The 26222-nt window shown below is 35.0% G+C and overlaps 1 protein-coding gene across 1 annotated transcript; it reads left to right on the forward strand.

Annotated features, from left to right (window-relative positions):
- The first annotated feature begins 1455 nt into the window (after positions 1 to 1455).
- Positions 1456 to 24310, forward strand: MYCT1 (MYC target 1). The gene is made up of 2 exons (XM_004044847.5): positions 1456 to 1658; positions 21443 to 24310. The coding sequence occupies exons 1-2, from the start codon at positions 1607 to 1609 to the stop codon at positions 21952 to 21954; spliced, it is 564 nt and encodes a 187-aa protein (XP_004044895.2). The 5' UTR covers positions 1456 to 1606; the 3' UTR covers positions 21955 to 24310.
- The last annotated feature ends 1912 nt before the right edge of the window (positions 24311 to 26222 follow it).

A 26222-nucleotide genomic window follows, 5' to 3' on the forward strand; every position in this document is an offset into this window, starting at 1 on the left:
ATTCTCTAAATTTTCTATGACGTTTTACAATTCTCTTAGATGATTTATATTTTAATTTCTAATAAATTTATACTTAAATTCACAAAAAAAATGAGACTGATCAGAAACAACCTCATTTTGGAAGAAGCAGGACTGCAAAAATTAATATAACTGTCTTTTTTTGTTGTTTTCTTAGAACTACTCAGGAATATATTACAGACTTCACAAAGAGGAATACTACTTTGCACTAAGTCATATTCTAATGACTATTAAGTTAGAATATGATTAATACAAGATATATGCAAGAGTTCAGGCTAGAGTCACTCGAAGATTGATGAAGCCAGATCATGGAATGCAGTTTAGCGCAGTTATTAGGTGCAGTTTGACACATTATTCACAATTTCCAGTGCCTCCAAAGTCCTCAGAGGATCCAGTCTAAACAAGCAAAGCTTGCGGAAAGACTCTTGAAATGTTAACTAACTTGTGTTTCTCAAAATGTTTCATGTAACTCTTTCCTATATCAGTTCTCAAACTTCTCTATAAAAAACAAATTCCTGAGATCGTTGTACCCTTTGCTATAGCACTTCACAAACTTTGTAATGAAAAATTTTGCATTTATGTTTTCCCTCCTTGATTTTAAATATATTTCTTCAATGTAGAAACTGTTTTTTCATACTAAATACTAAGTAAAGAGTAACACAAATTTTATATAAATTACACTTAGATATTTATGAAATGAATTAAATAACTTTCAAAATTTGTATACCAAATAGAGAAACAGACATGTTAAGAATTTAGTGGCCGGGCACAGTGGCGCATGGCTGTAATCCCAGCACTTTGGGAGGCCAAAGCAGGTGGATCACTTGAGGTCAGGCCTAGTTCATGACCAGCCTGGCCAACATGGTGAAACTCCATCTCTAGTAAAAATACAAAAATTAGCCGGGTGTGGTGGCACGCGCCTGTAATCCCAGCTACTCCGGAGGCTGAGGCAGGAGAATCGCTTGAACCTGGGAGGGGGAGGTTGCAGTGAGCCGAGATCGTACCACTGCACTCCAGCCTGGGCGACAGAGCGAGACTAAGTCTCAAAAACAACAACAACAACAACAACAAAGAATTTAGTAAGTATCTGAGTTTTGAATAGTCCTTTCCCCCAATTTACTATATAAATTTAATTTTCAAGCATTGGAACGTGGTCTATTTCTCAATTCTGTATACATTTAATTCAAGGTGCTGTAGCTGAGAGTTTGGAGTCTTCCTTTCCATGCCAGTAGGGGATGAGGAAACACACACACACACACACAACCCTGTTATCCTAAAAGCAGTTTTGGAGGTGACTGAGAGGAGAGAACTTAGGAACTTAGCTGAGGAAATGATGAAAAGGACATTGTTTTGTGTCTCAGGAACCATGTGGAATTCCAAGATAAGAAAAACAGTTGCTAATTTGAGTATAAAAGCAGGAAACATGATACACTTATTTCCTTTTATGTGAACACAAGTATATGAGGGGTTGTGTAAAAATTATTTTTCTCTTGCTGTACTACAAAGAGATAGAATCAAACTGCTTTTTTTCGACATACTGGTTTTTCTTTCTGTTTTTCTTCTCTTTCTTCTATTTCTTGTGGATATTATGGCTAATAACACAACAAGTTTAGGGAGTCCATGGCCAGAAAACTTTTGGGGTAAGGTATTTTCTTTTACTGTTTAAAATTTAAAATTAGGATGTAAGAAATGCACTGCGTGATTATTAAAACATTGAAAATCTCTGAGACATTTTGTTTACTATAACGTGATTACTTAAAGTTTTCATGTTTATTAACAGAAATCTATTTCATACGTTTATTAGCAGAAATATATTTATAGATATAAATATATACTTATATATTTATTTGTCTTTATAGTGTTCTATGAAGATATTCAAGAAGAATCTGGGTATTAAGCACAGATTTTGGCTGGTGTTACAAAATATAATTAGGAAATAGTGAGGATAAAAATAAAAAACATAAGGTGGAGGTAATTCCTGCTTAGAATATGGCATGTAGATTGTGTTGGAAAAATTAACTTTCATTTGTTTGAAGGTTATAGATTATATATTTTATTTTATGAAACCGAGGTTTTCCATAGAGGGTATTTTCACTTATGTTGTGAATGTTATATGCTTTAATTTCCAAACTGAATCCTAATAACATCTGTACTTAAATGAGTGAATTTAAAGTGCAATAACACAGGTAAAATAAATGAATGACTTTAGAGTATAACAAATAAAACATGGAATAATATGAAATTTGAGAAAACTATAGTAGAAAAGCTTAAGTGGAAATAACTTCATGTGTAACATTCAATGGAATCCTATCACAGGGGGGTGGGGGGAAAGAACAATACAAAAGTATTTTTTGGAGTATTTTCTGTCTGAGTCCAGCCACAGCTAACAGTCCAGTGTTCCTTGATGTTGACAATGGGACTATGCTGAGGTCAAATTCAGTTGCTCCAGGTTAGAGGTACAAAGAAGAAGGGCTCACATGGGGAGTTGACATGTACTCTTGGGTTCAGGGAAATTTTTATATTAAAGGAGGTAATTTAAATGAAATTCAGAAAAACACTTTAATGAAGAAAATAGTGTATATGCACAGATCTGTTTATATGCCCAGAACAAGTTTTTAATCCTCTCAGTGTACAGTTCAGACTTTCTGCTGTGATTCAAGGTGGGGTTTTGGGAACTTTCACATAAACAGTGAGCAGTAGTGGCCGACTTTTCCCAGCAATCTGTATGTCTGGGAACCATCACAAAAATTTGCATGAAAAGAATTCACTCCAGTCCTTTAACCTATGTACTTTCTTAGATGAAAAATGTGGGGACAAATATTTATTGGTTTTAAAAGATATTAAAAATTCAGCATAAGAAAAAAAGAATTAACTCATTCTTTTTTTCTCACCTACATTTATGTTTGCTGGAAGACTGAAAAGGAAGGATATTGGTGAGCTCCTAATAAATTTATATAACAAAATTAAGAAGAAGAAAATAGATTATTCTAGTACATTGTAAAGAAAGGCTTCGGTAATAGGTTATTTTAGGTAGCTAGCACTAGACAGAAGCCTTTGAATTGTAGATGTCTGATTACATGCTTGTTAAAATATTATTTGCTGTCCTCACTTATAGAGAAAATAAGTGCTAAATACACACTGAAAAAGAGCTAGAGTCTGTCTAAATCAAATTCATCATTATAAAAATGTTATCTGTATAAATTATTCAAAAGTAAAGTAGTTTTTGCAAAACTTAATATGTAGAAGCCAATCTATTTTTTTCAAACCATTCAAAATTAAATTTCAGGTTTACTTAAAAAAACAAATCATTACTCACTGACTAAAACATTAAAATAAACTTGATATTAATAAGAGAATGTTTAGTCGGAGTCCACCTATTGATTCTAAAAATTTAGATATTTTTAATATGGAAATCTGTGCTTAAGAGGGAATTAAAACCTATTATTTCAAAGCCAAATACTAGTTTTTCCTTTCTCTTGTTATGTGACTGTAATGAAAATTAGATGAAAATAATGAAAACCAGAAAGGGGAGTGTTGCATTGATAAACATTAACAAAGCCAATGGAAATATGGAGAGCAGATATAATGTTTGATGATTTTAGGAAAATATATAAAAGATTGTATTATTGCCTCTGGGGTAAAAATATGAAGTATAAAATGTGAATAAAAATATAAACATATAAAATGTATACATTTCCTGAAATATAAATGTCAATCTTTTAAATTTGCATTGCTTTTTTGTATCTAAATTGATGTCTATTTTGACCACTGACTCCTCAAAAATATTATTTTGAGAATTTTGTACAATGCAGTGTAATGCATTGTTATTGCTTCCAAAATCAGTCATCTGCTTGGCACATTGAATTTGGAAAATAAAGAAAAACAGCTTAGAAAAGGAAAACTTGTACATTGAACCATATAAATTGCTCAGACGTAGCACACTTTAAGGTACAGAAAAAGTTGTTTTCCCAATATAACTTTTCTGGTTTACTTTAATGAGCGCTAAATGATGGCATAATAATATCAGGTTATTACCAAAAACAATAGCTTGCATTTTCATAGCTATCACCCACTAAAACTTCCTAAAGGTGTGCAAGCATTTAAGTGCAAGGGTTGGCAACAAAGTTAGCCTGAAAGTGATAACACAGATGCAGACTATCACCTTCCACTCCCTATTTTTGCTTTCTTTAATGCACTTCCTTTCTCTATAAACATTCCCATAAAAGCTGCAGGAAACATGGCCCGTGAAAATTTGCCATGTCCTCCTCTAAGGCAATAGGAGACGAATACTGAACTCAGTTATTCTGTTAGTACTTGAGAGTCCTGTAGAAGACGTAGTTTTGGTTGTTTCTGCTGTCTTGCTTTGCATTTTTTTCCTTATGGCTAGCATTGTGAAAAGTTGGGGGAAGATATGGTTGCAGGAATTTGCATTTATTCACTTAATTCAATTCTCACCAAAAGTACAATGTCTGTCTCAAAAGGATTATGCTCTTGGAGGCAATTATGCGTCTATACATATGCTACATATGCACATACAAACCTATATAGTTGTGGAATAATACAAGATAACATATGATAAAATAGCAACGGTTGATAATATGAGTTAAAACAATATATAGCAGAAAAAATCCCTAAATCTTTCTCAGAAAAAAAATGAGGTGCTATCTCTTCCTAGAAAGATAAATTTCAGACAGGGAGATAATTCTAAGAAGTACATTCTAGTCATTCATTTTTTTCCCTCATCAACTTATTCTCATCCAGTTCATTAGTTCACTCAGAAGCGTTCGCTGACCATATTAGGCAATGTGTTAGGAGTCAGTGACACAAATAAGGCATTTCAAGAGGTTTGGGGAGCTCAGGAAAAATGTCACCAGCAAATATGCAGAAGTAAAAACACCCAGGCATGTTTGTGGAGAAAAGAACGGCTTGGCTAGAGAGTCTGTGTTTGGTTGTTTCAGGGACATAGTTTGTAAGGCAGGTTGGAGGCAGATTTCTGCAAGATTTGAATGTCAGCGTAAAAGTTTGATCTAATTTAGCCTGATCACTTGCAATCCAGTGATTTATAATCTCTCCATATTCCTCCCTCTGGGAATTTTCTTTAAGGTTGGAGAGGGTGTGTGGATGGGTGGAGGGGTGGAGGGGTTATATTCTGTGTATTGGAGAGAGGGGACCTTGGTGCTTGATCAAGTTCTGGCCTCTGCTGACATCTACTGACATGTATTTCTCATCAGCTTTTGAGACATTGCCCTTTCTCTGATTTTCACTGCCGAAATCTCCTACTATAAAATCTGGCTCACATGATCTGTGTAATATTAGCTAACAGCATGGCTTTTCCTTTCTGTAAATCCCTCTGGTCTACTGGCCGTTATTTGGGTACTTCTCCATCTGTCTCAAGGGCACAGAATAATTTTCAATATTGTCCCGTAACCCTAGAGCTGCAAGAGCCTTCCTTAGGAGGTTGGGCTACATCAGGTGCCCTTGGCCTGGATGCAGTAACACCATGTCCCCTGCTCCCTACCTCACTTCCTTATCTGCCCTTCAGATACCCAAGGGTTCTCAGAGCGGCTTGCCATCTTTCCCAGGAAGCTGGAAATGAGTACCAGTTCCTCTGGGATTCCCTAATCAATCTGTAGCTCATCACAGGGAGGGCTGGAGAGTGATGCTTCCCTTCTCCAAAACCCTTACAGGTCGTATTCTATATAGCTCTTCTCTTTGTCTCCCCAAAGCTCCTCCTCTTTAGATGCATGGAAATTGACTCATAGGCCATGGTTTATTCTTTCCTATACTGTTTATGATAAAAAGTTATGTTCTTAAGTCCTTTAGGCTCTTAGCATTTAGAAACTGAACCAAACAAAGAAACTCAAAGCACTCTTTTCTATTTCGAAATATCCAACTATTGCAGTAAAAATGTTGGCTTTCAAACAATTATTTATTCTATATGTTTAAAAAATTATTTAGTAATTTAAATGTGAAGTATTGACTTTTTTCTATGCATCCTTGCTAACAGACTTAATTCTCTCTAAGGTAATGGATGAGATGCAGGGTTGTGAACTGATTTGTTGGGGATCAAGTGCTGTCAAGAGGAGGGATCCCTGGCTACTAGCAGCAAATACTATTCTTTAGCCTGTAGAAAAATATGGCCCTTAGGGACCACCCCAGCAGATGGGCATAGGATGTTCCCCAAGAAGTTAAGAGGGGAACAGGTTTATGGCCTGGGCATATGTCCCAAGAATTTCCACCATATCTTCCCCAAATTTGGAAACAAATACTATTTCTCAAATTCGTTTTTTCAATTTGTATTTTAAGAAGAAATGTCTGTACTGCATATTAATAGTCTATTCATTAGTTCCCCTATCTCAGTTACCTAGAAAGTTTGAAAAACAAACATTTACAAATGCTTGTCTTCGAAATGCATCAGAATTACTAAGAATTATGAAAACTCACCTCTCACTGGACTCCATGCTCAGAGATTATGATTCAATAGATGTAAGATGGATTCCATAAGACTGGACTTGTTAATACATCCCTGACCTCAAACTTCTGCATCTAAATTCATGAGAGAAAGTGGCCTGCCTATAACTGTCCTTTCTCTGATAGCTTTGTCAGGTATCAATGTTATGCAAGCCTTGTAAAACAAATTGGGACGTTTTCGCTACTTTTCTATTACTGGGAAAAGTTTGTATAAGAGGGCATTGTTTATTGTTTAAGTGCTTGGGAAAATTCCCTATTGTAACTATATGTAGTATTTTCAGTTGGAGGGTTTTAAATGGCACATTCCATTTCTTTAACAATGGTGAACTACTCAGATTTTCTATCAATTCTGTTAGTGAAGGGAGTTTGTGTTTTCCAGGAATTTGACCATTTGAATTAAATTTCAAAATATATTGCTTAAATGTTGTTTATGCCATTCTCATTAGTTTTTCAACATTTTATTATGAAAATGTTCAAACATACATAAATATTTGAAGAATTCTACAGTGAACACCCATATACCTTACCATCTGAATTCTATCTGTAACATTTTTATAATACTCATTTTCTTTGTCATTCTATTAGTCAATATATTTCAAAGTAAACTAAAGGCATCAATACAGTTCCCCCTAATTACTTTAGTATACATATCATTAACAGGAATTCAATTGTGTTTTGCAACTCTTTTCCTTTTAAAGTCAAGTTTACATACAATGAAACATATAAGGTGCATAAAAATGAAGTGTACAAATCATAACAGAACATTTGTAGAATTTTGACACACACACTTGAGTAACCCAAAGCCCAATCAAGATACATAATCACTGGCCCAAAAAGTTTCCAAATGCCCCCTCCCAGTCTAAAGGCTTTAAGACTTTAAAATTTTAGCTTTCACATTTAGGATCCATAACTGTCCACTTCAAATTAAATTTTTGCATATAGTGTAGAAATTGAGGGATTGTGTTCATATTGATATCCAGCTTTTTCTGCACAATTTCTTGAAAATATTTTCCCTGTTTTTTATTTTATTTTATTTTATTTTATTTTTGAGACAGGGTCTCACTCTGTCACGCAGGTGGAGTGCAGTGGTGCAATCACAGCTCACTGCAGCTTCAACTTCCTGGGCTCAAGTGATCATCCCACCTCAGCCTCCCACATAGCTGGGACTACAGGTGTATGTCACCGCACCAGGCTAATTTTTTTCTTTTTGTATTTGTAGAGACAAGGCTTTGCCATGTTGCCCAGACTGGTCTCAAACTCCTGGGCTCAAGCGATTTGCCCACCTTGGCCTCCCAAAGTGCTGGGATTACAGGCCTAAGCCACTGTGTCCAGCCAAGACTTTCTCTATTCAAGTCCTTTGGCACCTTTGTTGAAAATCAAATGGTCATGTAAGTGTAAGCCTACTGCTGAGATCTCTATTCTGTGTCATTTGTTGATTTTTATAGTAAGTCTTTAAGTTACATAAATCTTCCACTTTGTTCTCCTTTTTATTTTTTAAACAATTTTTATCACATAATTGTACATACTTATGGGGTACAGAGTGAAACACTAAAACAAGTATACAATGTGTAATGATCAAATCAGGGTAATCAGCACATCCATCACTGCAAACATTTATTATTTCTTTGTGCAAGAACATTCAAAATATCTTCTAGATATTTGAAACTATACAATATATTATTAACTGTTTTTCTCTTTCAAGATTACTTTGGCTTTTCGTGACCTTTTGTATTTTCTCACTCCCAGGCTTTATTGAGGTATAATTGGCAAATAAAAACAATATATTTAAGGTGTCCAACATGATATTTTGATATACATATATATTGTAAAATGATTACCACAATCAAGCTAATTAATACAACCATCACCTCAGGTAGTTAGCTTTATTTTTGGTGGTAAGAACATCTAAGACCTACTTTTTTGGCCAATTTCAAGTATAAGAAATAATTTAATAACTACAGTCACTATATTGTATGTTAGGGCTCCAAGCTCCTGCGCAACTGAAACTGCATTTTTTTCTCAGCTTCTCCCTTTTTCCCTCACCCCCAAATCACTGGCAATCATAATTCTCTGCTTTTATAACTTCATCTTTTTTACATTCCACAAATAAGTGCAATCATGCAGTACAGATGCTCGTCCATTTACGATGGGGTTATATCCAGACAAACTCCTTGTAAGTTGAAAATATCAGGTTGAAACTGTATTTACTAGAGCTAAGCTACTGAACATCATAGCTTAGCATAGCCTAACTTAAATGTGCTCAGAACACTTACATTAGCCTACAGGTGAGCAAAATCATCTAACACCAAGCCTATTTTATTAAAAAATGTTAAATAGCTCATGTAGTTTGTTGAACGCTATACTGAAAGTGAAAAACGAAATGGTCATATGGGTACTGGAAGTACAGTTTCTACTGAATGCTTATGGCTTTTGCACCATCGTAGCCAAAAAATCCCAAATCTAACCATTGTAAGTTGGAGGCTGGCTGTATTTGTCCTTCTGTGCCTGGTTTATTTCACTTAGCATAATGTCCTCCAGGTTCATCTAGGTTGCTGAAAATGACAGGATTTTTTTTAATGCTGAGTAATAACATTCCTTTATTATATACAGATGGTCCCTGACTTATGATAGTTCAACTTACAATTTTTTTGACTTTAAGATGATATGAAAATGATACACATTCAGTAGAAACTGTATTTTGAATTTTGATCTTTAATGTTTATTATTTTAATTTATTATTATTATTATAAAATTTTCCCCTACTTTGGTGCATTCCAGCCTTGGACTCATAGACTCCAGCTGACTGAGATAAAAAAATTGGTATAGAAATTATTAAAAGGACACTCAAAATTCCAGCAATGACCATTGCTAAGAATGCAAGTGTTGAAAGATCTTTGATAGTTGAGAAAATTATGCAAAGTTCCTCAGAAGTTGGTTACGATGCTGTGGTCAGAGATTTTGTGAATATGGTGGAAAAAGCAATTATTGACCCAACAAAGATTGTGAGAGCTGCTTTATCAGATGCTGCTGGTGTGGCCTCTCCGTTAACTACAGCAGAAATTGTAGTCACAAAAATTCCTAAAAAAGAGAAGGACCCTGGAATGGGTGCAATGGGTGGAATGGGAGGTGGTATGAGAGGTGGCATGTTCTAACTCCTAGAATAGTGCTTTACCTTTATTAATGAGCTGTGACAGGAAGCCCAAGGCAGTGTTCCTCACCAATAACTTCAGAGAAGTCAGTTGGAGAAAATGAAGGAAAGGCTGGCTGATGTTTAAGAAATCACTGTAACCATCAGTTACTGGTTTCAGTTGACAAACTATGTAATGGTTTACTGCTGTCATTGTTCATGCCTACAGATAATTTATTTTGTATTTTTGAAAAAAAAGACATTTGTATATTCCTGATACTGGGTACAAGAGCCACGTACAATGTACTGCTTTCAACTCAAATCACTGAGGTATTTTTACTACTATTCTGTTAAAATCAGGATTTTGGTGCTTGCCACCACCAGATGAGAAGTTAAGCAGCCTTTCTGTGGAGAGTGAGAATAATCGTGTACAAAGTAGACAAATATCCAATTATGTGACAACTTTTGTGTAATAAAAGTTTGTTTAAAGTTAAAAATACTACCTTTTATTATTATAAAGCTGGATTTTGTTAGATGATTTTGCCTAATTTTAGGCTAATGTAAGTATTGTGTGCATATTTAAGGTAGGCTAAGCTAAGCTATGAAGTTTGGTAAGTTAGGGGTATTAAATGCATTTTTGACTTATGGTATTTTCAATGTACGATGGATTTATCTAAATCCAACCTCATCATAAATCTAAGAGTATCTGAAATATAACATTCCCATTATAGAAACCATATATATATGTGTGTGTGTGTGTGTGTGTGTGTGTGTGTATGCATATATATGTCACCATATTTATCCATTCATCTGATGATGGACACTTAGGTGGATTACGTATTTTGGCCATTGTGACAATGCTGCAATGAACATGGAAGTGCAGATATCTCTTAGAGATTCTGATCTCATTTCCTTTTAATGTACACCTGGAGGGATTGCTGAATTCTATGGTAGTTCTATTTTTAATTTTTGAGGAACCTTCATACTATTTTCCACAATGACTGCATCAATTTACATTTTCATCAGCACTGTACAGTTTCCTTTTCTCCACATCCTCACCAGCACTCATTATCTTTTGTCTTTTTGATAATAGCATTTTGGCATGTGTGAGATGATATTCCACTGTGGCTTTGATTTGCGTTTCCCTGATGAGTAGTTATGTTGAGCATTTTTTCATCTACCTATTGGTCATTTGTGGGGCTTCTTTTGAGAGATGTCTGTTCAGGTCCTTTGCTCATTTTGTAAACAGATTATTTGTTTTCTTGCTTTTGTGTTGTGTGAGCTTCTTATATACTTTAGATGTTAACTTCTTATCAGATATACGGTTTGCAAATATTTTCTCTCGTTCTGTAGGTGTCTCTTCTCTCTGTTGATTATTTCCTTTACTGTGCAGAAGCTTTGTAGTTTGACACAATTCTACTTGTCTATTTTTGCTTTTTTCCTGTGCTGTCATATGCAAAAATATAATTGCCCAGATCAATATCAAGCTTTTTCCCTATGTTGTCCTCTAGTAGTTTTTTGGGTTTCTGGTCTTAGGTTTGTATCTTTAATCCAGTTTGACTTGATTTTTCTATATGGTATGAGATAAGGGTCCAATTTTATTCTTCTGCATGTGGATATGCAGTTTTCCCATTACCTTTTATTGAAGAGGCAATAATTTCCCCATTGTGCATTTTTGATACTGTTGTCACATACCAATTGTCACAAATGCATGGATTTATTACTGGGCTTCCTCCCTATTATGTTTCATTAATCTAAATGTCTATGTAAATGCCAGTACCTTGCTGTTTTGACTATTATAGCTTTGTAGTATATTTTAAAATCAAGTGGTGTGATGCTTCCAGCTTTGCTTTTATTGTTCCTTTGTATTGTCATCATATACAACTTAGGGTCATTTGTAAAATAATAAAAACAGCCTGTTTATTGGAATTTTAGTTGACTTAGTTATATAAATTTATTTATATAAATAAATTTAAGGGCAGTTGGCATCTTAATAATATTGAGGCTTGTAATTCACAAATATAATATATCTCTCCACTTTTTAGACCTTTAATTTATTTCAGTAGTATTTCAAAATTTGTGGTGCAGACATCTTGCATATATTTTGTAAAAAAATATTCCTAGGTATGTTATGCTTAATGATGCTATTGTAATGGTGTAATTATACTTTCCAGTTGTTTGCTGCTAGTATATAAACATATTTTTATATATAAGTCTTACATTCTGCAATCTTGCTTAATATAATTTGTAGTTATATTTTAGAATACATAAGATTTTCAATATAAAAAACAAGCTAATAGCTGAGTGCATTGGTGTGTGCCTGTAGTCTCAGTTACTTGGAGACTGAGGTGGGAGGGTCATTTGAGTCCAAAACTTTGAGACCAGCCTGGATGATATAGTAAGTCCCTGTCTCTAAAATCTCTTAAAAACTAAATCAATCAATCAAGCTAATAGATTTATTTATATCCCGTCCCAATTCTTTGTATTATAATTATTACATATTAAATCTATATAAACTATACATTTCATATGAAAATATTTTAATTTTTGCTCTAGCTAGAAAAATGTATTTTAAAGAAATTGATGGAAAAGAGTCTTCTATATTTACTCTGATACTATTTCTGATGGTCTCAATTTCTTCTTAAAGATCCCAGTTTTCATTATCCCCAGACTAAGGATTTTCTTCAGCACATGTTTTAGTGTAGGTGTGCTGGTGATTAATTTGAATTCTGTTTCACCTGAAAGAGTATTTATTTCACTATTATACTTAAGGGATACTTTTGCTGGATATAAAATTCTGAGTTGACAGCTTTTTTAAATCACTTTAAAATATCACTGTGTCTTATTAAAAGTGAGTATTCAAATAATTGTCTTTCATGAATGTAACGTTATTATTATTTGTAATTTGGCTGTGTTCAAGTTTTTTTTGTTCACCTTTGATCTTCAGCTGTTTGACTATGATGTGCATAGTTCTTTATATATATTCTGCTTGATGTTACTGAGACTCTTGATTTGTAGATTAATTTGTTTCACTAATTTTGAAAAATTTCAGCCTCATTTATTCAAAATGTTTTTAGCTCCATCCACCCTTTCCTCTGTTTTGGGGATTATAATTGCACATTTGTTAAATATTTTTATATAGTTCCACAAGTCCTAGAGGCTTGCTTTTTCCTCCCAATATTTTTCTCCAGTTTTCAAATTGGATAAGTTCTATTAATACACCTTTAAGTTGGCCAATTCTTTTCTCTCTCATTTTAATTTCACTGTTAAGCTCATGGTATAAATTTTTTAGTTCTCATTTTTTTAATTTTAGAATATCCATTTTGTTATTTCTTATAGTTTCTATTTCTTTGCTGAAATTTCCTATCATTTTATTCATTGTGAGTGTTTTACTTGAAATCATTGAATATGGACATATGAGTTGCTTTAAAATTTTTGTCTGCTACTTATGTCTGGGTCATCTTAAAGTTTGTTTTTGTTGACTGTCTTTTCTCTTGAGAATGGATCACATTTTCCTGTTTCTTCATGTGCCCAGTAATTTCATATTGTATCTTGAACATTTTGAATGGATTCCGCTATATTACCCTGAAGAGTGTTATGATGTATGTTTTCCCCCTAGTTTATTTTCACAGGCAAATAACTCCGTGGAACTACAACTACAGAAACCTATAAAGCCTGTCCCTTGGGCAGCAGCTTAAATCTCACTTTAGTTTATTTTTTTTTTTCTCTAGTGCTGTTTGGAATACATCCCGCGTATGTGTGAATCAGGAATCAACCAAAGATATGTGAAATGTTTATAAATAAAATTTGGGGATTCTCCTCTCTGGCTTTCTCTTCTCCAGGATTCCCCTCTCACATTCTCAGCAGCTCTTGTTTCCACAATCTCTGTCCTTTGTTTCTCAAGATCAGAAACAGTGCAGGTTTTTGACTGTAGCTTTACCTGTCCCAGACTGGAAGCTTCCCTCAGGTTAAGAGGTTTGAAAACTGGAGCTTGACTAGTACTTGCTGTTCTTTTCTTCCAGGTCTCAACTCCTCTCCAGTAGCTACAAGCATTTGGTCATTCTTAAGGCCTTTAGGTAGAATTTTTTTTTGTATTGTTTTCAGTGTTCATAGTCATTATTACTTGAAAGGGTCAGTTCATAAAAGCTGATTTGGAATCCTAGCTTGATGTTTTTATTGCCTATATCTGTTCTAATGTCACATTTCTTACTCTTGATATTGGTGATTTTCTCTTTCTCTCTGTCTCTTTCTCTTGCTCCTGCCCACTCTTTTTCCCTCTTTCTCTTTCTCTCTTCTTTCCATCCTTGTCGTTCCAATTAGTATTTTATTCATTTTTATTAGATTTTTTTCATATCTGGCTTTGATAATTTCCTCTATTTTTTCTTTTTCTTTTTTTTTTGCCCCTGTTTCATTAAGTTCTGCTTTCTCTTATTTACTGTATGCTACTTTACTTATGTTTCAGCTAGTGATCTTTTCTTAGCTTCTTAATATGGAAACTGAAATAATTGTTTTTGTAGGCTTTCTTATTTTAAAATGTATACCTATAAAGCTATAAATGTTCTTATGAATGTGGCTTTAGGCACATCTCACATGTTTCGATATTTCACAATTTTATCAGAATTCAGTTAAAATATTTTATAATTTTCATTAGATATTTTATTTAATTATCTTTATAGATCCTCAATCTCTGCTGAAAATTTTTAACTTGTTAATTTTTTAAACACATTAATCAAGTTATTTTAATATTTTTGTCTGATAATTCAAATATTTTCATAACTTACAGATATTTTTCCATTTTCTATTTGTTCTTTTAGTTTTTGTTTACTTTGTCTTGCCTCTTAGGATGACTTGTAATTTATTATTTGTTACACATATATATATAACATTATTAGGTATATATAAATTTATTTAAATATATAACTTTCTATTTTATATATATGTATAAAACTTTCCTTCTGGCAGTTAGGGGAAGATCACCTCAGTCCAACTTGGGATTGATCTATATTTTTATCTTTGTGAGGTCTGGTCTTTCTCCTGTTTACCATTAATCTTAGGGAGTAGATCCTAGGGGGCCTAATTCCAGATTCTGGGATGTTTCCTAGGGTCCAACTTCCTTGGCAGCCCCTGAACACCAACTTATGTTTTCTAAGCTTACTTATAGTGCACAGCATTCTACTCAGATATTTTTGTTTCTTTTTACAGATTATTGTGATGAAAGATTTTCTTTTCTCCTGGAATTTGCTCCTTTGATTTAATAGTTTCGATAAGTCTCTGATGGCTTCAAACAAATTTAAGAAAATATTTTATTCTCCATTGTACGCTTGCTCTCATTGGTTTGATACATGTTAGTCTATCATATACAGAAAGGGGTGTGCTACCTTGATACTTTTGAATTTGCCCTCACCTCTAGCAATACTGTTAACTAATTATATTCAGAATATGGCTTGTGCTTTATAATTTTGATCAAAACTACTTTCAAACCTCCAAGCCTTTTGTTTATTTGACCACTACCATTCACAAAAAGGCATCTACAATTTATTTTTTCCATGAAGCCTTTTTAAGCCTTCCAGATATATGTTATCCTCCTATCTTTCAAACATAATGACATTTTCAGCTCACAATGGTTATGCGTCTCATTCACATTTTCTTAAAGAGTATAAATTAATGAATGTAGTTTCCATTAACCAGGAAGGAAAAAAGAAAAACAAGAATTCCATTTAGGCTTCAGAGGTGGGACAGGGTGTCATTTTAGGTGGAGCAGCCAGGGTAGACCTCAATGAGAAACTTACATATAAGCAAAAGACCTGAAATTAACCATACAGATAGCTGAGGAAATAATTTTAGGAATAGATTACAACCAGGGATGGGCCCTAAGTCAGGAGCCAGCCCATCTGATGTACTTAAGGAATGGTGAGGGGGGAAGTGCAGACAGAGCTCAGTGACCCAAAGGAAGAGTAGAGGAGATGGGCTCAGATAATTGGGAGCCTATCAAGTAGGGACTTTTAGGATATTCTTAGGCATTTGTTTTTACTCTGGGAGAAGTGGAGGATTTAGAACAGAAGATTGATATGATTTGACTTACATTTTAAAATGTTCTCTCTGACTACTGCATTGAGCACATTGTTGGGGTGTGAGGGATATGGCAAGGACAGAAGCAGGAAGACCGTATTCCAGGTCACAGATGTGGGAATATGGCCACTTGGATCAGTGAAGTCGCAGAGTGGGTAGTGAGAAGTTGAATTCTGGATTTCTTTTTGTTTGTGAAAACAGACCCAATAAGATGTTCTGGCACATGAGATATAATGGAAAATACTCCTCGGCTGTTTAAATTATTATAATCAATCAAATTTCTATGCCCTAAATATTATTCTCCCTAAAAATCCTTTTCGTCAAAAGTAGTTCTATTGCCTGAACCATTCTCCTATACACTCTATGATACCAAGGACTTCATGGCCTGCTTTGGTGAACATTGAACTTATGATTCTTAACAACTGCAAAGGGTTTTTGAATGTTTTAAACAATGTTTCATTCTGCCATCACTGATAAATCACTTTCAGAGTTGGAATGCTTCAACTCAAGGCCACTAGATGGTGACCTCTACTAAATTTTAATACAAGTGGATGGAATTTGGGGTATTGATTATATTTACTAAAAATCATATTCAATATTACAATATTAAAATTGGAAGACACGAACATGGCTGTTATTATCAGGCCAAGAAGGGTCAAATGACTTGAGGAAATTACACAACTATTAGCAGTAAGAGCCAGTGTTCATTGAGGGCTTGTTATGTGCCATCTACTTGCTAGTTTTGTAGGTACGTATTACAAATTAGGATGACATCTATTTAATTTATATGGCATAGCTGACCAATGTTAGAGTTTTTTCCTTCTGCTTTCAAAAGGAAAGTTAACATTTTTGAAAGTAATCATTTGGTCTCATAAGTTGCATTATATTGCAATTATTAAGAAGAAAGATTATGGCTCATTTTTCTTCTCCTTAGATTGTTGAGAAGTAAGAAGGCATATCATTTTTTAAAAAGTAATATCTTTGCCAATGTCTTTTTTTTCAGTTACATTTTCTTCTACACTAGGTTTTAAAAAAGGCTCCCAAAATACATTGTCAAAAGTCTGCCAGAATGGAATTACATATATGAAAATTTAAAGCTGTATGACCAGTAGATGCTGCTTTCATCACACAGTTTCTAAATTCTAGTTTGGGCAGGTCAGAAAAATCATTAACTATAATTAAATGAAAAAAAAATGTGTATGAAAACCACCCCTGTTATTTGACTCAGCATCTCTTTCTCATTGCCTTTCTGCATTTCTACATTTGCCTTTGCTGTTTGGACTTAAGGGAACTTAAGAAGATAGATAAGTATTTTACCATATATCTCAGGAAGTCTTAGAAATTCTTCTGTCAGCAGTATTATTTGTAGGTGTTTTAATATTCTGCAAGGTATAAGAATTAGTGCAATGATTTCTGATATGTTTTGGCTGTGTCCCCACCCAAATCTCATTCTGAATTCCCACATGTTGTGGGAGGGACCCGGTGGAAGGTAATTGAATCATGGGGGCAGGAATTTCCTGTGCTGTTCTCGTGATACTGAGTAAGTCTCACGAGATCTGATGGTTATTATAAGGGGGAGTTTTCCTGCACAAGCTCTCTTCATCTGCTGCCATCCATGCAAGATGTGGCTTGCTCCTGCTTGTCTTCCACCAGGATTGTGAGGCCTCCCCAGCCATGTGGAAATGTAAGTCCAATTAAACCTCTTTCTATTGTAAGTTGCCCAGTCTCAGGTATGTCTTTATCAGCAGCATGAAAACAGACTAATACAATTTCTAAAGTGTGTATTTTACTGACTTTATGGATTAAGAAGTCGTTTTCATGATACGTGTACTCTACTGAGCAAAAATTAAACAAATCCATATCAAAAGCAATTTTTTTGTAATTTTTATAATTTCTGTTGCACCCCCATCTTATCCTACTTTATATTCATTCAAAATTTAAATAGCCTACTATTGTGTGTATATATTATTATTATGATTCTCACGTACATTTTAAATTCATTATTTAATCCTTTTTGGATATCTATATAACCCAATATTTGATGACATTTTAAGTCATTTCCCCAAATTTTGGGCATAGACAATAAGTTTACCATATCAAATCAAAGTATTACCAAGCCACAGAGAATGATCATTTTAAATAGGTTTGTTGTCAAATTCCTCTCATGGAAATGTTGTTATAGTTTTAGTGCCACAAAAATAATCTTTTTAGTTCCCAAACTGAAACTTGTCATTTAAGAAGATTGTGATGGTCCAATATATTCTATAATAACTTGCCCATTAGAGTTTGGATATTATCCTAGTTTTCTTACATCAGAACAATAATGTATTTTGGAAATAAAACAGTCACCTGAAATATAAATATATTTCTCACTCCATGTATTTTTGTTGTTTTTGCTAATATACTCAATTGCTGTATTTTATTTAATTAATTTATTTTTACTTTTTGTAGAGACAGGTCCCATTATGTTGCCCAGGCTGGTCTGGGCTCAAGCGATCCTCTCACCTCGGCCTCGCAAAGTGCTGGGATTATAGGCATGAGCCATTGCACCTGGCCTCAATCACAATAATAGACAAGAAATTATTTTTCATTGATTGTGTATTTAAATAGTTTCTATTTTTTTCTTGAATCTAAAGTTTGCTATTATTCCACTATAAATAACATTTATATTGGGAATATCTGATTTGTCAGAAGATGAGAGGCTCAAAGGGCGTACACAGAGACCATGTATAAGGACTCTTGTAATCTTTAAATACTTTCATTGAGTAACTGAATATATTTTCTCCTTTCAGATTCTGGTTTTAACTCCATTTTGCTGAAATCAAGGAAATATCTCTTTTTACATTTTATCTATTATGCCTGCTTATATAATGAGATATTTAGAGTCTTCAGTCAGACTCTAGTAGTGGTTAGGTACATTTACACATAGGAAGGACATATACTTTGTAAATATGAGTATTTGTCTTCTCATTTGTATCATACACTAGTGTAACTAATAGTTCCCTAACGAGCAATACTTGCCAATCAATTATTACAATAAATCAAGTGTTAATTCTACCACATGAACCTTAGCTTCTGTTTCAATATCTATAAAATGAGGAATTTATGTCCAACACATTTTCAAAAGCTTGTTTTAGCTGAAACTCGATTTCTATGAGTCTATAGCTGAGCTTGTCGATATTTAAAAGTCTCCACTAAAGGCTATTGATTCATGGAAATATATCTGTAGAACACACAATATTATTTAACCGCCATTCTGTCAAGTATTTCTGTTCATAACAGGCTGCAAGATACTCTGGTATTGAATCGACCAATGTTTATGCAATTTATATTGCTCATTTTCATTTTAGATTAATATTTTCTTACCTTACACTTAGAAAATAAATAAGCAATTTAGCTATTAATTAAGATGCTTTGGTCTCAAATCCTTACTTGACCTTCACCAGGTGTGGGACTATGGGCTTGTTACTTACCTCTCAGTAGCCACAACTATTAAATGGGAATAACGCTAGCATTTCCTTTATTGGGATGTTTGAGGATTAAGTGATATAATACACTAAAAAATGTGCCTGGGAACTTTGCATAAAGCCATTGCTTTAGAGAATGTTGATATAACTATTTGTACAGATAATTGTGAAAGTAGGACACAATAAATGTAGCTTTTCCACAGGAGATAAATGTGACAATATATGGTGGAAGGATACTGAACTATATCCTAAAATTAGACATCAGTGATTATTCCTTTGTAGTTATCAACATTAGTTTGTTTTGTTATTTCTGCATTCTAGGTAATCTACATATTATCATAGATTACAATATGCTAAAAAGAACCTTGGCAATCATAAAATCTAACTCCTTTATATATATGTATAATGAAATCAGTGGGTCTAAACAAATTCCCTAAAAATCACAAAACATATTAGGAACAGAGCTGAGTTTGGAACCCTTTATCAGAGAGCTTTTGCCATGTAGCAATCCACCCCCAAACATAGTAGCTTAAAATAATAATAATTTGCTTAGCTCACAATCCTGTGGATTGGTAATTTGAGATGAAATCAGCTTGGTGGATTTTCTGCTGGTCTTTGCTCATGTGTCACAGTCATTTGGTGAGTTGACTAGCATCTGAATTATCTAGGATGACACCATTCATATGTCCAGGTTAGCAGGCTCTTGGCTAGGGTGGTAGGGGTTCCTGGGCCATGTGTCTCTCATCATCTGGCAGGCTAGTCTGGCCTTATTTATATGCTGACAATGGCAGGGGTCCCAAGAGAAGGAAGGGTGGATGCTGAGCCTCTTGTAGCTTAGGCTTGAACTTGTATAGCTTCAATTCCATTGCATCCTACTTGTCAAAGCAAGTCATGAAGCCCGCCCAGATTCAAAGGGTGGGGAAATAGACTCTATCTCTTGATGGGAGGAACAGCAAAACGTTTGTGGCTATTGTCTCCTCCTCTTCCCCAGTCTCACAACACCCATCAGCTAATTTTCAGGCTATGGCTCTCTCAATGCAGACTACCTACATAAGCAATTAGATATGATAGCTAACCTTTCTACTTAGCAGTAACTTATTTTTGTCTAGGAAATGTAGGAGTCTTTACTGAAGATGTGATACTTGAAGGTAGAGCTTGAAGAATGAGTTTTCCAGACAGAAGCTTAAAAAATTGAATTCAGATATAAGGACAAATATGTGGAAAAGCTCAGAGTTTTAGAAAGAATGACAGGCTTTGGTACAGTGAGAAACCAGCATGACTTGTGGGTTAGATCATGGAGGGGAAATGTTGGGGACAAGGGGTTTGATCATGGAGGGGAAATGTGGGGGACCAACAGGCTGGAGGAGTCTTCTAATACCCAGAATTTTTCTTTGCAAAGTGGTGTGGTGAGGGGGGATTCAGTTACCTAGTTTCATTCAAGAATATGTATTTAGTTTACAAGAGGCAGTAAGGTAGCATTTCCATTAGGAAAAGGCATTTTTCTCCCCAGAAAGGAAAATCTGAACAAATTACAAGTTCTACGAATTACAGAATACTGGTACGTAGCCGAGGCTCTATGGAGGTTCAGGTGACAGGAATTTCATTGTCACAAGGGCATAACAGAAGCATGAGCTGGAACCTGGGAAACAAGAAAGATCCCAGTAGTCTGCACAGGTCAAGTCATCAAAGAGTCAGAGATATAGGTGACTGTCTGAGAGTTCAGGAAATATGACATAAATCAGTCAGCTGGCCAGATGGTTCTATCCCAGCACTTCCTGTCTCAGAAAGAGCAAAGGAAGTGAGGCATCATGAAGACTGCAGGTGGCAGAAATCAATGTGATTGATGAAAGCAGACAGAGGAAAAGGCAACGTTAAAGTGATGACAAAATTCTTTGTCAATCTGGCACATTAGTTACTACTATAACTCAAAAGGAAATCAACTTTGGGCTACATTTGCAGCTCTGTAAAAAATGGATGAACTAAATGCCATAAATTAATGACATCAAGTAAGACTACTTTTATCTTTTATTTCTTAAAGATAATAAAACAGGTTAAGAGACCTGGAATGCCACAGCTGAAAGTGTTATTTTGTATCTTTCTGCTTGAATAAATGGAAGCATTATCAGCTTCCATTTGTTCATATCCACCTAACACTGTCTTCTATTTCCCTAATTCAAAGTATGTTTAAATTAATCACGTATTCTTTGAATTACAGTATATATGCTGACCCTTGTTTTTAGTTGAAAACCTATTTAAAAATTGATTTAGCAATTTGTTTTCTTTGTTTCAGAGGACCTTATCATGTCCTTCACCGTATCCATGGCAATCGGGCTGGTACTTGGAGGATTTATTTGGGCTGTGTTCATTTGTCTGTCTCGAAGAAGAAGAGCCAGTGCTCCCATCTCACAGTGGAGTTCAAGCAGGAGATCTAGGTCTTCTTACACCCACGGCCTCAACAGAACTGGATTTTACCGCCACAGTGGCTGTGAACGTCGAAGCAACCTCAGCCTGGCCAGTCTCACCTTCCAGCGACAAGCTTCCCTGGAACAAGCAAATTCCTTTCCAAGAAAATCAAGTTTCAGAGCTTCTACTTTCCATCCCTTTCTGCAATGTCCACCACTTCCTGTGGAAACTGAGAGTCAGCTGGTGACTCTCCCTTCTTCCAATATCTCTCCCGCCATCAGCACTTCCCACAGTCTGAGCCGTCCTGACTACTGGTCCAGTAACAGTCTTCGAGTGGGCCTTTCAACACTGCCCCCACCTGCCTATGAGTCCATCATCAAGGCATTCCCAGATTCCTGAGTAGGGTGGCTTTTGGTTTTTGTTTCTTTCTTGTCTTGTCTTTTATTGAAAGGAAATCATAAATAGGCTAAACAGAATTTTGAGGGCATGGCCCAAATAACTCATGAGTTCCAAGTTGAAACATGGTTGTGCAAGTTGGACATTACAATGTAAAGCACATTTTCTTCAAACACGTTTTCCCTTTTGTTTCAAAAAATGTAATATTTTCCCCCAAGGGTTTTATATTTATGTATTTTGTATTCAATGTGAGGCTTATTAAAAATAGTGATTCTAATGTAAGAATCAGCTAAGATGCATTATATATATTTTAATTAAAATTAAAACTTCAGATATTTGTGGATTACAATCCTCATTTACTTCCAATGTGACTAGAAAGAGAAAAAAAAATCACTGTGTCACTTTAAAGAAAAATCTTCTAAGGAATTTGGATTTTACTTTCTTTAGAATGACAAGTGAATCATATTGACATTTTACAATCTTGGATTTTTCTTTTTTTTTCTTTTGAGACAGGGTCTTGGTCCATCGCCCAGGCTGGAGTTGCAGTAGCATGATCAGGACTCACTGCAGCCTCTATCTCCCAGTCTCAAGTAATCCTCCCATCTTAGTGCCCCAAGTAGCTGGGACTACAGGGGTGCACTACCACACCGGGCTGATTTTTTTTTGAATTTTAGTAGAGAGGAAGTGTCACTATGTTACCCAGGCTGGTCTCAAACTCCTAAACTCAAATGATCCTCCTGCCTCGGCCTCCCAAAGTGCTGGAATTATAGGCATGAGCCACCATGCCTGGCCAATCTTGGATTTTTAATGGACTATGTGGGCACAAAATGACAGAACATAGGACATTCTAAAGTTCCTTGATTTGATCATTATAAGAAGTGTGGGACTCAAGCACAGGAAACTGAACTCTTTTGGTGTCATTGGATGTTTCATTTTTGACACTAATTTTTTCTGGACAAACTCTTTATGTGTTTTTCCCAAGAATAGTTATCTACTTCCTGGAGGCAAAATCCTTGGATTTACTAACATGATGATTTACCTTTTCTTCACCGTTGTCATTACATTGTTAGAAAAACAACAGGAAAAAATCCAATTCATTTGACCTAAAAACAAGCCTCAAGTTTAAAGCCAAGCTCACGTTTTTCTCAAGGGAAAAATTTTCTTTCTTAAACTTACATCTAGCAACTTGGAAAGCACTTTCTCTGGGGATCTTCTTTTGTAACTTTGCAGACAAATAAGTATGAGTCACTGGGGAGAGAGTTAGTTATTGAAATAGATGTTGCCCATGAAGAATTCTCCTTCCTGGATTGACTCTTAATCATCAGGCATCATTCCTGGTTTGCTTCTCTACGAATCTCAATTCCAACTTCTCTGCAGAGTCTGTACAGTGATTAAGCCATGCCAGATGGTCTTTGGTGCACACAGTTATTTAAGAATCCACTTCCACAGGTGGCTGCCCTTGTAAGGAAGAATGCATCCCTAAATGTGGGCACCAGAGAGCTCCAGTGGGCAGATGTCTGTGGCTGCCCTTCTCATTTAAGGACATGAGTTCACTGGAGTATTACTCAAAAAGTCTGTGGTTCATTTCCAGTATTGCGAATATTTAGATTATGTGGCCGTTTCTTTGTTTCTTTGAACACTGGGATTTTCAGTGAAAAAGTACCCTCTTTTTCATTTCCTATTGCAGTGGTCACAGCTAATAGTGTCTGAACATGGTTCAAGAATAAGAGATTCCATGTAGCATTTTCTTTATTATTTTCATTTCCCTTATATTATCCATCATTCCTTAAGGACAATTATTCTTAATAATGCTTATAGAAAATGTTCTCTAATTAAACATGCCAAAAGGAAAAAGTAAGGGAAAGAGGGAGCAAGAAGAAAATAGAAGAAAAAGGGAAAAAAGCTAACTGGATAACCAATTTGTTATAAGTTGGTTTTCAACAAAGAAATTTAGCAGCCAAGTAAGGTTTCAAGGGAATATTAACTTGGTATCAGGGCTACTTTTTTTTTTTTTTTTTTTTTTTTTTACTTGCATGTCATCCTTAATGTCTAACATGAAAAATCAGCAAAGAGTATGGTTTTTATCAAGAATTTGTGTTGGGAGTAAAAACTGCTTTATAGCTCCCAAATTAGGAAGAGAAGAGCAGAAATCCTCTGGGGCATTTAACCATCTGGCAGAATTGTTGCTGCACCCTTATCCCAGTTATAAGACAGTCAAAATGACTATTTCCTAAATATTGTGAGTGTATGAAATGTGAAATTAAAGCAAAAACTGGAGACTTTTAATGTTGTATTTCTTTAATTTGAAATGTTGTGTGGATTGTGAAATAAAAATAAATTGATGTCGTTTTATTCAAAATTCATTTATGAAATAATGCCAACACTGTTCTAAAAAGCAAGGAGTCAAGAAATTATAAAATTCAGATTAAATCAGGAAAACACATTAGATGGAAAATTATACTATAGAATTTGAGCTTATTAAAATTTATTGAATAAGAAAAGTCTCCTTTTTACTTTGGTATTTAAACCTAATCTAGACTATTTGTAAATGAATGGACTGAGACACAAATCCTTTTTCATATAAAAATGTATAATGGAGAAAGGGAACATCACAAATAAATTTTACAAGATTTTTAAAATTAATGCAGATGGAAGAATTAGTAAATTATTTATTTAAAACATGAACTTACAGTCTTATCTCATTAGCTAAATATATAATTACAGAATTATTTAATTATTTTATTTAGAGAATAAGCATTTTAAATAATGGCTATCTAAAAAAATAGAGGAAATTTGAAATAAATGTTTAGCAAATCTATGAAATAGAAAAGGGGCACTTTTTAAGAGCCAAAGGGATGAAATAAATTACAAAGGAAAATATTAACAGTTTTGATTATTTAAAAACATTTAAAATTCTGTTCATTAAAAGATAAATTTATCCAAAATCTAAAAACAAGCAAAAACAAAAAAAGAAGAAAGATGTTAATATAAATATGGCAAAAATGGCCAATATCTTGAAGTCATGATTAGCACACATAAATACATATGGAAAATACTCAGTTGTAAATAGATAAATTAGTAATGGACCAAAACAAGCAATTCACCAAAGAGAAAAATTAATTGATTTACAAGTTTGTGGTAAAATACTGCATGTTACTACTAAGAAAGTGCCCATGTACGTTTAAACAACACTCTAGTAGTTTTTTCTATCACATTAGCTAATTATTATTATTATTTGAATAAAGACGGTGTTTTGCCAAGTTGGCCAGGCTGGTCTCAAACTCCTGGCTTCAAGAGATCCGCCCACCTCAGCTTCCCAAAGCACTGAGGTCACAGGTGTGAGCCACCATGCCCGGCCCACGATAGCTAACTATTTATGAAATAATGAATCTCCTCACTGCTGGCAAATGTACTAAGAAGGGAGTGCTCCTACATATTTCTGGTGGCAAGGTAAACTGGCATTGCCCTTTTGGAAGGCAGTTTGATGAAATGTGTCAGGAGTCTTGCACTAGGCAGACCACGAAGTCTCCTAGCACCTGCCAGGTACATGGTTTTCTCTGAGAAAAGTGGCGATGAACTTGTATGGAGACCAAGCCTGCTATACTAGCCGTGTGGGACTGGATCAGAGCATTCCGTATCAGATGTGAGTAACCGACCGAACTACATCTTCCCTGCTTTGTGTGAGAGGGTGGGGATGAAGGGAGAGAATGGGAGAACTGCCACTGAGAGACCTCGAAGGGAAAGGAGAGACTAAAATAACAAAGACCTGGAGTAAAATGGCTGCAGTATCTTTTGAATAAACTTCCATTACTTAAGATTACTCATATCTTTTTACAATGTTACAACTTGAAATAAATTCACCTGAGTACTAGTTCAAAGAATGAGTGATGGCTGGGTGCAGTGGCTCACACCTGTAATCCCAGCACTTTGGGAGGCCGAGGCGGGCAGATCACCTGAGGTCAGGAGTTTGAGACCAGCCTGACCAACATGGAGAAACCCTGTCTCTACTAAAAATACAAAATTAGCCAGGCCATGGTGGCACATGCCTGTAATCCCAGCTACTCAGGAGGCTGAGGTAGGAGAATCGCTTGAACCTGGGAGGCAAAGGTTACAGTGAGCCGAGATTGTGCAATTGCATTCCAACTTGGGCAAGAAGAGCAAAACTCTGTCTCAAAAAAAAAAAAAAAAAAAAAAAAGAATGGCTGATGATAAATAGACCCTCACGGTCTAGACACTGGGATAGTCCTACCCTCACCCAGGCAAGTGGGACC

This window comes from Gorilla gorilla, chromosome 5 (assembly GCF_029281585.2).
Source record: "Gorilla gorilla gorilla isolate KB3781 chromosome 5, NHGRI_mGorGor1-v2.1_pri, whole genome shotgun sequence".
Taxonomy (NCBI): Eukaryota; Metazoa; Chordata; class Mammalia; order Primates; family Hominidae; genus Gorilla; species Gorilla gorilla.